Here is an 11,893-nt window from a genome sequence, read left to right as displayed (position 1 = left end):
TGTTACCCAGGCTGGAGTGCAATGGCATGATCTCGGCTCACCGCAACCTCCGCCTCCCGGGTTCAGGCAATTCTCCTGCCTCAGCCTCCTGAGTAGCTGGGATTACAGGCACGCGCCACCATGCCCAGCTAATTTTTTGTAGCTTTAGTAGAGACGGGGTTTCACCATGTTGACCAGGATGGTCTCGATCTCTTGACCTCGTGATCCACCCGCCTCGGCCTCCCACAGTGCTGGGATTACAGGCTTGAGCCACCGCGCCCGGCTATTTTACTTCTGTTATGCATTTTTCTTCTAAGTTTAAAAGCATGCATGAAGCTGACCCTGAATTTATCTTGCCCAGAGGAATCCAAGTGGAGACATATTCTTGAATGCAATTATCTAATTCAGTTCATATTGTCACCTTTGTTAGGGAGGGTAGAATCTCTGGAGGCTTGAAAGCAAAGGAGGCATTAAGTCCTCGGGAAGATAAGTTACAGCTCTGTCATTATACAAGAAATATTTCTGCACTGATAGTCATAACTCCTGGAGTTAGAAAATGTGCCAAATGTCAAACCAGTTGTTATATTTAAGTTTTGGAGCTTTCAGAAATGTTGAAAATGTGGCAGAGCACTGTGAGGAGTCCTCATTCATTCATTCATTCATTCGTTCGTTCGTTCCACATTTCATACTCATTAGCTTATACCATGAATATGTATTGTGCACCAATTATGTGCTAGGTGTGTTTTAGATTAAGGAAGACAGAGAACAAACCCATCTCTACCCTTATAAAACTTATATATCAGCAGGGGAGGCTAAAAATAAATAAATGAGTAATAAACGTGTGATATTTGGTAATGTTAAATGCTGTAAAGAAAATAAACTGGGAGAAGGGGATACAGAGTAAAAAGTATTTTTTTAACACATAAGATTATTTTTAAAACTTTTTGTTGTGACATAATTGTAGATTCACAAACAATTGCTAGAAATAATACAAAAAGATCCAAAAAGCCTTCATCCAGTGTATTAGTCCATTCTCATGCTGCTAATAAAGACATACCTGAGAATGGGTAATTATAAAGGAAGAGGTTTAACAGACTCACAGTTCCACAATCGTGGTGGAAGATGAAGGAAGAGCAAAGGGATGTCTTAGACGATGGTAGGCAAGAGAACTTAAGCAGGGGAAATCCAATTTATAAAACCATCAGATCTCATGAGACTTATTCACTACCATGCGAACAGTATGAACTGCCCCCATGATTCAATTATCTCCACCTGGCCCTGCCCCTGACATGTGGGGATTATTACAATTCAAGGTGAGATTTAGGTGAGGACACAGCCAAACCATATCACCCAGTGTTCCCCAAAAGTAATATATTCTTTTTTTTTTTTTTTTTTTTTTTTGAGGTGGAGTTTCATTCTTGTTGCCCAGGCTGGAGTGCAATGGTGCAATCTTGGCTCACTGCAACCTTCACCTCCCGGGTTCAAGTTATTCTCCTGCCTCAGGCTCCTGAGTAGCTGGGATTACAGGCATGCGCCACTACGCCTGGCTAATTTTTTGCATTTATAGTAGAGATGGGGTTTCTCCATGTTAGTCAGGCTGGTCTTGAACTCCTGACCTCAGGTGATCCTCCCACCTCGGCCTCCCAGCTCATGCTGGGATTACAGACATGAGCCACCATGCCTGGCCAATAGTAATATATTCTATAACTGTGGTAATATATCACTGCTGGGAAATTAAGATTGATAAAACCCATTGACCTTATTCAGATTTTACAAGTTTTATGTACACTCATGTGTGTTGGTGTGTGTTAGTTGTATGCAGTTTTATCACATGTGTCATATGTGTGAAGCCACCAGAGTCAAGATGCAAGACAGTTCCCTCCCAAGGATCCCTTGTGCTGCTCCTCCATAGCCACAGCCACCTCCCTGCCTCCTGCTCTCCCTAAGCCCTGTCAACCACTACCCTGTCTCACCTATAATTTTGTGATTTCAACAATGCTATATGTCAGTCACCTTTTGTTTTCCCCACTCAGCATAATTCCCTTGAGATAATCCGAGTCGTTTCTTTTTATTGGTGCATAGTATTCCCTGGTGTGGATATACCACAGTTCGTTTCACCATTCACCCATTGAAGGACTGACCGTTGGGATGTTTCCGGTTTGGGGCTATTATGAATAAAGATGCTGTGAACATTCATGTTCAGGTTTTTCTGTGAATATGGTTTCATTTCTCTGGGACAAATGCCTAAGAGTGAATTGCTGGGTTGGGTAGTAAGCACGTATTTAGTTTTGTAAGAAACTGCCAAGCTTCTTGTTCAGAGTGGCTGGACCATTTTGCATTCCCCTGAGCAGTATGTGTATGATCTCTGCATCCTTGTGTGTATGATCTCTGAATCCTTGTGTGTATGATCTCTGCATCCTTGCCAGCATTTGATGCTATTCATATTTTTTATTTTAGTCATTCTGAGAGGGGTCTAATAACATCTCATTGCAGTACAAATAAGATGTGATGTTTCGAAATAAATGCAGTCTTTCAAAGCAGTCTCTGTAGGGGTTATACAGTCATAAATATTGCCATCTCTGAGAGTGACTCCAAAGTTTCTTTGAGGGTTCAGAGCCTGTTTTATCCAAATGACCCATAACAAAGGACAATAGGTAGATGAATGTACACCCCACAGTTGCGAATGGCAGACAGTGCTGTCTTCGAACCCCATGAGAGCCCAAGGAGCTGGAGAGCTGCTGATCTGCTGCTATTTCATTGTATTAGTCAGAATAGACCAGTAACAATCAGCTCCCTAGTCTCAGTGGCTCGGGACCACTAAGGTTTATTTCTCATTCATGCTACATCTCAGTTGAAAGTTGGATCAAACATTGAAAGGTTCTGCTCAGCTAAGGGCCTAAGGCTGATGTTGAAGCCACCATCTCCAACATTTCTGGTCCATGCAGAGGGACAGAGGAAAAGAGAAAGATGTTTCTAAAACATCGCACATGGCTTCAACCAGCTAAAGAGAGTGGGGCGGTGCAGCCCTACCATGTGTGTTGAAAGTGAAAAGCCAGAAATATTTATTGATCAGCATTAGCATGAGCCCCACACAGCTGTGGGAAAAGGAGCAGACGAGCACAGGTAGGTTAATAACACAAAATGATCAGTCTCATTGCTTCAGAACCATACCTTGTTTTTACTTTCAATAGTATTACACAATCTTAGCAGGCTGGGCTCTAAGTGTTTTTTTTTTTTTTAAATCTTTTTTTATTGTGAAAATTAAATTTAACCTTAAAGAGGCAAAAGTTGCAGTTCTGAACTTGTTAAAACTAGTGCAAATGTAGTCCCAAAGAAGACATATTAAAAATGTTCCCAGTAGTTTCAGCATCACTGGATTTGCTGACCAACCTCACATAGCTCCTGTGTTGAGCGGACAGCTTACGATTTGGCCTTGAGCTCTGTGCCTGCTTGTTAAAGATCTTCACATTCCTACAGGACTTCGTTGCCTTGACTTGTCAAGCCTGAATTGCGTTTCTGTATCTGCTTTTCTAATTAAGGAATCTGATGCTCTCCCCACACCCCCCCCCCACTTTTAAAATAACTATTGGGATATAGAAATACCTTTTTTCAACTAGGATTGAAGTCCTTTGAGCCAGGAGTCAAGTGTAGTGTTTGCACATGATAGATACACAGGGAGTCTAAGTTGCTGACTCTGGTGTTAAAATGCCTGTGTGACCTGGAAAGGTGCCCCATAGACAATTGTGATGACTCAGGGTTGGGAATTGTCCTGACCCAGTAGGGTCCAGAGCAGCGCACCAGCTGCAGAGGCAGCCCGGGCGTCTTTTCTTGTTTATAGAGTGAATGGCTTCAGTTTTGAGGGTCAGCTGCTGCCCTTTTGACAGCCTCCACTTTTTCCAGTCCTTTGCACCCCACCAAGTTTATTTCCTCTCCCTTCCAACCAGCCTGGCCCTGCTTATATCCAAAAATGCTAGTTTCCCAGTAACACGAGTAGCTGCCATTTCTTGAACGATCCTTTGTAGGTATTTCTCATGTGGTGGTGTTTCTATACAATCCTGCAAGGTAAGTCCCTGTTTACCAGTGAGGAAATTGAGTCTCAGAGAGATTAAGTCTGCCTGACCAAAAACCTAGATTTTCCTACCATGCCGTGTTATTTCACTCTTCTCTAATGTCATTTAGTATAAGACTGCCCCCTCCCCACCAAGAGTTGGAGATATTTTCTATTGTCTCTGTGTCTTTATGTTTTGAGTAATGTCAATCCAAATAGAAAATACGCCCATTTTATTGTCTCACTAAGGCACATCTTTTTTAATTGGATGACTGTGTCATTCATATTTGTTTTTGTCTAAGACAAGGCTTCGCTGTCATCCTGGCTAGAGTGCAGTGGCACCATCATGGCTCACTGCAGCCTCAACCTCCCAAACCAAGCGATCTTTCCGCCTTAGCCTCCCAAGTAGCTGGGACTGCAGGCACATGCCACCATGCCCCGCTGATTTTTTTGTAGGGAGTATTTTTTACAGAGATAGAGTCTTCCTATGTTGGCCAGGCTGGTCTTGGGCTCGAGCAATCCTGGGCTCAAGCAATCCTCCTGCGTTGGCCTCCCAAACTGCTGGGGTTACAAGCATGAGCTACTGCGCCCAGCCCTGTCACTTATTTATGTAACGATCATATCTGTTAATTCTACCGCTCTTTTAAAAGATTAAGTTGGAAGAATTACCAAACTTGAGTTGAAAACAACATTATTGCCCTCGTGAATCCATAGAACATGCTTCCAAAGAATGGCCCTTCATCTCTATCATGCTGTTTGCAAAGTTAAGCTTCGAGGGCCTTTCCAAGTCTCTCTTCTACATGCTTCCTTTTTGCTTGTTGGCACTTGTATATCACAGAGTAGTGAATGTCTTTCATGGCTGAGAAATTTTTCAGACTGCTCACCTTTTCATCACTACACCTCAATGCTAGCATTTATAATACATTCCAAGCAGTCGCTTCAGGTCATGATGGTTTTGTGCCGTGAATTCTCCGAAGTCAAGCTGGAGGAGAAGTGTTAGCTTTTATGAGGGTTGAGCCAGCGCTAACGAAGATGTCTAAGAAGGCACAATTATCAGATTATCAAATAATTCTTTAGCTTGGAAAGTGATGAGGAGGGAGCTTTGAGCGGGGAGGGGTCTCTATTTGTATCAATCGAGCCACTAATGTGAAAAGTCTGATGGCTTGGTCTGTCACCTGCAGCCCTTTCACTTGGCAGAAAGTTCAGATGCCCACACAAGCCAGTCCAGACTTTGGGAAGCTGATGGTTTATGAAGGAAAGTGGGGCTTGCATTGGAGGAAGGTGTACTGCGTGTTATGTGAGCAGGGTGGTACTATTTTTCCAGGCTTGAGTGGAGAACCTAAGTGTTATCTTAGAGGCGTGGAGGGTGGCGTGTGGCCTGTGGCCATGCCTGGCATGGCTTTCCGGGATGGTAGAGAATATTTTCATCTCTTTTGCTCATGAGGCATAGGGATTTTCAGGACCCTAACACAAACTTCAAAGAGCTCTAAGGAAGTCTCAAAGTCCTTTTTGGATAGTAATGCAATGTCTCTGACGTCCAAAGGAAGAAAATTCGTCAGTGGAGATTTGAACTAAAATTACTTGTGCTCATCAGCAGTTTTTGAAGATGCAGAGCGCTCAGTTATGAAAATAGAACAAAAATGCACATCCAGTTTGTCCTTAGCACATCAGGTTCATCATACTCTGAAAAAGCCTGGATTGGTGCCCAAGTCCTTTGAGGGTAAGCAACAGCAATGTCTCAGAAAACATCGTTAATGCAACAGCCCACCCACCTTGATTCATTAAGCCCACATCTTTTTTATCTGACCAATAGATGCCCCTAGTTAAGATCTAAATGACTCTTGCAATGCAGGGGTGTTAAAGGAAGGGAGATAAATGTTCTGAAAAGCAGAGATCTGTTTGCTTTTCAGGTTATTAAAGAACATGGACGGAACTGAAGGCCATTATCCTTAGCAAACTAACACAGAAACAGAAAACCAAATACTCCATGTTCTCATTTATAAGTGGGAGCTAAGTAATGAGAATTCACGGACACAAAGAGGGGAACAGTAGATACTGGGTTCTACTTGAGAGTGGAGGGTGGGAGGAGAGAGAGGAGCAGAAAAAATAACTATTAGGTACTAGGCTTAGTACCAGGGTGATGAAATAATCTGTACAATAAACCCCCGTGACACAACTTTACCTATATAACAAGCCTGCACATGTACCTCCAAACCTAAAATAAAAGTTAAAAAAAAAATTTTTTTTGAAGTACATTGTTGGAAAGTTTTAGCTGTGTACCCAGTGATAACACTTACAGTAAATAGTAAATGTACCTTGTGGCCTCCATGCATGTATTTCTACCCACTGTTTTTTTTTTTTTTTTTTTTTTTTTTTTTTTTTTTTTTTTTTTTTTTGAGATGGAATCTTGCTCTGTTACTCAGGCTAGAAGGCTGGAGTGCAGCAGCACGATCTCAGCTCATGACAACCTCTGCTTCCCAGGTTCAAGCAATTCTACCACCTCAGCCTTCCAAGTAGCTGGGATTACAGGCACATGCCACCATGCCTGGTTAATTTTTGTATTTTTAGTAGAGACAGGGTTTTGCCATGTTGGTCAGGCTGGTCTCGAACTCCCGACCTCAGGTGATCCACCTGCCTCGGCCTCCCAAAGTGCTGGTACAGGCTTAAGCCACTGCGCCTAGATTTTCCTTTTTTCAAAATTTTAGTACGTTTTGGGGGAACAGGTGGTTTTTGGTTACATTGATAAGTTTTTTAGCGGTGATTTCTGAGATTTTGGTGCAGTCATCACCCAAGCAGTTTATACTATGCCCAATGTGTAGTCTTCTATCCCTCACCCCTCCTACTCTTCCCTCCAAGTCCCCAAAGTCCACTGTAGCATTCTTATGCCTTTGCGCCCTCATAGCTTAGCTCCCACTTATAAGTGAGAACATACCATGTTTGGTTTTCCATCCCTGGGTTACTTCACTTAGAATAATGGCCTCCAGTCCATCCAGGTTGCTGCAAATGCCATTATTTTGTTCCTTTTTTATGGCTGAGTATCACGCCATTATTTCATTCCTTTTTATGGCTGAGAAGCACGCCATTATTTTGCCTTTTTATGGCTGAGCAGTATTCCATGGTATATGTACACACACACACACACACACACACACACACACATACACATATATATACACACACATATAAATATACATATCTATATATGTCATCTTTTTTATCCACTTGTTGATTGATGGGCATTTGGGCTGGTTGCATATTTTTGCAGTTGTGAATTGTGCTGCTCTAAACGTGTGTGCAAGTGTCTTTTTCATATAATGACTTATTTTCCTTTGGGTAGATACCTAGTAGTGGCTACCCACTATTGTTAAAGGGAGATGATCTGATAACCTCTTCAACATTATGGGAACCCGCCCTGGAGGTGGGCTGACCATGGAGGATGACCTAGCTGCATAACCTAGCAAAGATTGTGTCTCTTGAGTTGATTCTGGCATCACAACTGGCCCGTTTTTTGATGGCCTCATTTTTACCCTGCAGAAAATGGGTTGACAAAAGTCCCAGCATTTCCTAAAGAACAATGTTAAAATGACAACTTAAAGCCTTTGAGAAAGTAAGACATTTTGTGACTTCTCCTTGCAAAGATTGATTACCTTAGAAAACTGAAAAATAGCTTCGATGAGAAAGATAGAAAAATTGGGGGATCAATCACACATTGTTCTCTGGGATCTACTATTTGGTATGTTGGAAATGAAGTACAAAGCTACATAAAAGAATTCTTTTTTCTTTTTTTTTTTTTGAGATGGATTCTTGCTCTGTCACCCAGGCTGGAGTGCAGTAGCATGGTCTTGGCTTACTGCAACCTCGGCCTCCCGGGTTCAAGCAGTTCTCCTGCCTAAACCTCCTAAGTAGCTGGGACTACAGGCACCCACCACCACGCCTGGATAATTTTTGTATTTTCAGTAGATGGGATTTCACCATGTTGGCCAGGCTGGTCTCCAGCTCCTGACCTCGTGATCTGCCTGCCTCAGGCTCCCAGAGTGCTGGGATTACAGGCGTGAGCCACGGTGCCTGGCCAAAGAATTCTTTATATTTCTTGGAAAAACATTATAGCAATTCTTTGTAAAATAAGGACAAGAAAACATCACAGTCCCGCAACTCAAGCAAGACAAATCGTCTGCATTTTGAAGTCATCCCTGACGTTCTTTACCCATACGTGGGTATGCGTATATTCTCCTGCTGCACAATTTTGTAGACTTAGAAAAGCCTTCATGAGCTGGGTGTGGTGGCTCACATCCTTAATCTCAGCACTTTGGGAGGCTGAGGCAGGAGAATCACTTGAGCTCAGGAGTTTGAGACCAGTCTGGGCAGCATGGCAAAACCCCATCTCTACCAAAAAAATCAAAAAATTAGCCAGGCATGATGGTGCATGCCTGTAGTCTCACCTACTTTGGAGGCTGAGGTGGGAAGGTCACCTGAGCCAGAGAGATCAAGGCTGAAGTGAGCCATGATCATGCCACTGTACTCCAGCCTGGGCAATGGTGTGAGACTCTGTCTCCAAAAAATGCAAGATAAATAAATAAAATAAATACAAAATGAAGGCTCCATGTGTACCATAAATGTATTTTTACCTGTCATCCAGTTGTTTCCAGTGTTCCAATCTTAAAGGATGCAAATATTCTGCTTAGAGATGAATGAGCTTCTTATGTTGAGTGTTTGGATGAACAAGTGCTCTGTAAATGTTTGTGAAATGAAAGCAAACCCAGGGCATTTAAAACATTATTTTTGCCTGGGATGGTAGGAAAAGGGGTTGTAGGGATTTTATAGGTTTCTCAATAGTTTCTTATATCCTTTTCTTACACACTGTGCTCAGCATGACTAATGTGATACAGTGAACTTCTAGAGGCTTGAAAAAGAAAGACAAATTTATTAGCATACCGTCCATCTAAGCAGCCCCTTCCTTCTTTTTTTGAGACGGAGTCTTGCTCTGTCGCCTAGGCTTGAGTGCCATGGCATGATCTCTGTTCACCACAACCTCTGCTTCCTGGGTTCAAGCGATTCTCCTGCCTCAGCCTCCAGAGTAGCTGGGATTACAGGTGCGTGCCACCACATCCAGCTAATTTTCGGTATTTTTAGTAGATACGGGGTTTCACCATGTTGGCCAGGCTGATCTTGAACTCCTGACCTCGTGATCCACCCACCTTGTCTTCCCAAAGCGTTGGGATTACAGGCGTGAGCCACTACGCCTGGCAGCAGCTGGTTCCTTTTAAGAGACAGTGCAAAAGGAGTGACCCATCAGTGGTCATGGGTTCACAGTGTGGTCCTCACTAGAACTTTTTACACAAGCTTGGATTTTAAAATCGGAGTCACTAATGTGGAGGTTTCTTAACACTTTAACAAAACGTGTGGCGCTCTGGTGTCTTGCCAGCCTCGTTGGCTGAGCTGGGCTGGATGGGCGTGGGCTCTGTGCAGCCTGGGTGTGGCATCATCAATTCACAGAGTTTGGGGAAGAGGTGGGCGGCCATGCAGAATGGCTTTAAAGGAAAGGATCAGAAAGCAGGACCCCTCTGGCCCCTTGAGACTCTGAGTGTCCTGTGGTCCCCAGTTGGCAGGTCTAGCACAGAAAGTCTCTACACTTCTGGCGTCCCTGTGAGTGCTCGAAAACCTACCTTTTGAGGAGGCATCTTCTGTTTATTTTCTTTGTTTCCTGCAAGCCTGTAGATAGAACATCTCTTTGGCTCATCTATAAGCAACAGGAAAAGACCACAGGTGGTATTGGGAAGCACAGGAAATGGAGAGACCCAAACTAGTTCTCTCTTTATCATGTACCAGTTGCTTCCCTTGGACAGAGAACTTAAATTCTTTGGATACGTGGTATGTCTTTTTTTTTTTTTTTTTTTTTCCTGGGCGTCAAAGTTTCACTCTTGATGCCCAGGCTGGAGTGCAGTGGTGCGATCTCAGCTCACCACAACCTCTGCCTCCCAGGTTCAAGACATTCTTCTGCCTCAGCCTCCCAACTAGTTGGGATTATAGGCATGTGCTACCATGCCAAGCTAATTTTTTGTATTTTTAGTAGAGACAGGGTTTCTCCATGTTGGTCAGGCTGGTCTCGAACTCCTGACTTCGGGTAATCCACCCAACTCAGCCTCCCAAAGTACTGGGATTACAGGCATGATTACTACGCCTGGCCGTGGTGTGTCTTTTTAAAAGAGGTGGCGGGGGGGGGCAATGAGATTTTCAACACCCCTCCTGTCTAAAGGAGGGTGAAGCCAGGCTCTACGAATCATTGAATCGGAACCCTCCCTGGAGACCCAGAGGAGAGATCCCCCCAGCAGTGGCTCAGGATGGGCAGGTGAGGTGGTGAGTCAGTTCCCTGTGATGGCAACTTTCCCTGGTATCTGTGTCCAGCCTGTAACATGCGTGTGTCCCTTCCTGAATGTCTTTCAGGTGCCATCAGTTTCCTGCGCTCTCTCCTGGAACCAGATCCTGTGAAGAGGCCAAATATTCAGCAGGCACTGGCGAATCGCTGGCTTAATGAGAATTACACAGGAAAAGTGCCCTGTAATGTCACCTATCCTAACAGGTAATTGCGTGCACCCAGAGGGACTCCTCGGGCGAGATGGGGCCTGTCCTAGGAGCCCTGAGCAGTTGCAGACAGAACGCTGTCCGTCATGGAAGGAAAAGCCGCATTCTCTCTCGGCTGTCTCCCCTTTCCCTAACACCCACCCCCACACGTCCACAAGAGGAAACGGAGACAGGGCCGTGTGCTGTTGTGCTGTGTGCCCTTTGGGGGCACCTGGCAGAGAGGCGAGTGGAGGCTGACATCTAGCCTTTGAGGGCCTGTGGCTTTCCAAGGGGGGCCTCTTTCTAGTTCACAAAGGGACTGTTGAGACAAGCTGTGGCCCCAGTGTGTGTGTGTGTGTGTGTGTGTGTGTGTGTGTGTGTGTGTGTGACAGACAAAGAGAAAAAGAGACAGAGAGTCTATGTCTGCTTGGGTCTCCTTATGCATGGGTGTTGTGTCTGTGTGTGTGTTATATGTTGTGTGTCTGTGTGTAAATTTGTATGTGTGTATCTGGGTGAGTGTGTGTATGTATATCTCTGTTTTGTTTTTGAGACGGAGTCTTGCTCTGTCACCCAGGCTGGAGTGCAGTGGCACAATCTCTGCTCACTGAAACCTCCATCTCCTGCGTTCAAGCGATTCTCCTGCCTCAGCCTCCCAGGTGGCTGGGACTACAGGCGTGCACCACCACACCCAGCTAATTTTGTATTTGTAGTATATAGATGGGGTTTCACCATGTTGGCCATGATGGTCTCGATCTCTTGACCTTGTGATCCCCCCACCTCTGCCTCCCAAAGTGTTGGGATTACCGGCATGAGCCACTGCACCCGGCTTCTTCTTCTTCTTCTTCTTTTTTTTTTTTGACACATAGTCTGGCTCTGTCACCGAGGCTGGAGTGCAGTGGCATAATCTTGGCTCACTGCCCTCTCTGCCCTTCTGGGTTCAAGTGTTTCTCCTGTCTCAGCCTCCGAAGTAGATGAGATAACAGGCATGTGCCACCATGCCCCGATACTTTTGTATTTTCAGTAGAGATGGGGTTTTACCATGTTGCCCAGGCTGGTCTTGAACTCCTGACCTCAAGTGATCCACCTGCCTCGGCCTCCCAAAGCGCTGAGATTTCCTGTGTGAGCCAATGCACCCGGCCAGTCTTTGTGTGAGTGTGTTTTCGTGTGTGTGATCCACTCATGAGCCCACCTGCCAACATCAGACAGAATCACATGGGATTACCCCTCCCTTTCCAAACCTCCCTTAGATGCCTTCTTCTGCCTTGTTCGTGATGTTTATTTCAGCCCTAAGTCCCCTGCCTTAAAATG

General features: G+C 44.5%; 1 protein-coding gene across 1 annotated transcript in view; it reads left to right on the top strand.

The window, feature by feature from the left end:
• Positions 1-11,893, top strand: part of HUNK (hormonally up-regulated Neu-associated kinase) — a 131,248-nt gene that overhangs the window by 87,282 nt on the left and 32,073 nt on the right. Inside the window, exon 6 of the mRNA XM_032277044.1 lies at positions 10,469-10,604. Within this exon, the coding sequence (XP_032132935.1) occupies positions 10,469-10,604 (136 nt within the window). The remainder of the gene's footprint in view (positions 1-10,468; positions 10,605-11,893) is intronic.

Source organism: Sapajus apella, unplaced genomic scaffold (assembly GCF_009761245.1).
Source record: "Sapajus apella isolate SASKATOON/1434 unplaced genomic scaffold, GSC_monkey_1.0 scaffold8, whole genome shotgun sequence".
Lineage (NCBI taxonomy): Eukaryota > Metazoa > Chordata > Mammalia > Primates > Cebidae > Sapajus > Sapajus apella.
Note: the sequence above shows the minus strand (reverse complement) of the source record. Positions and strands in the feature narration are given on the sequence as shown.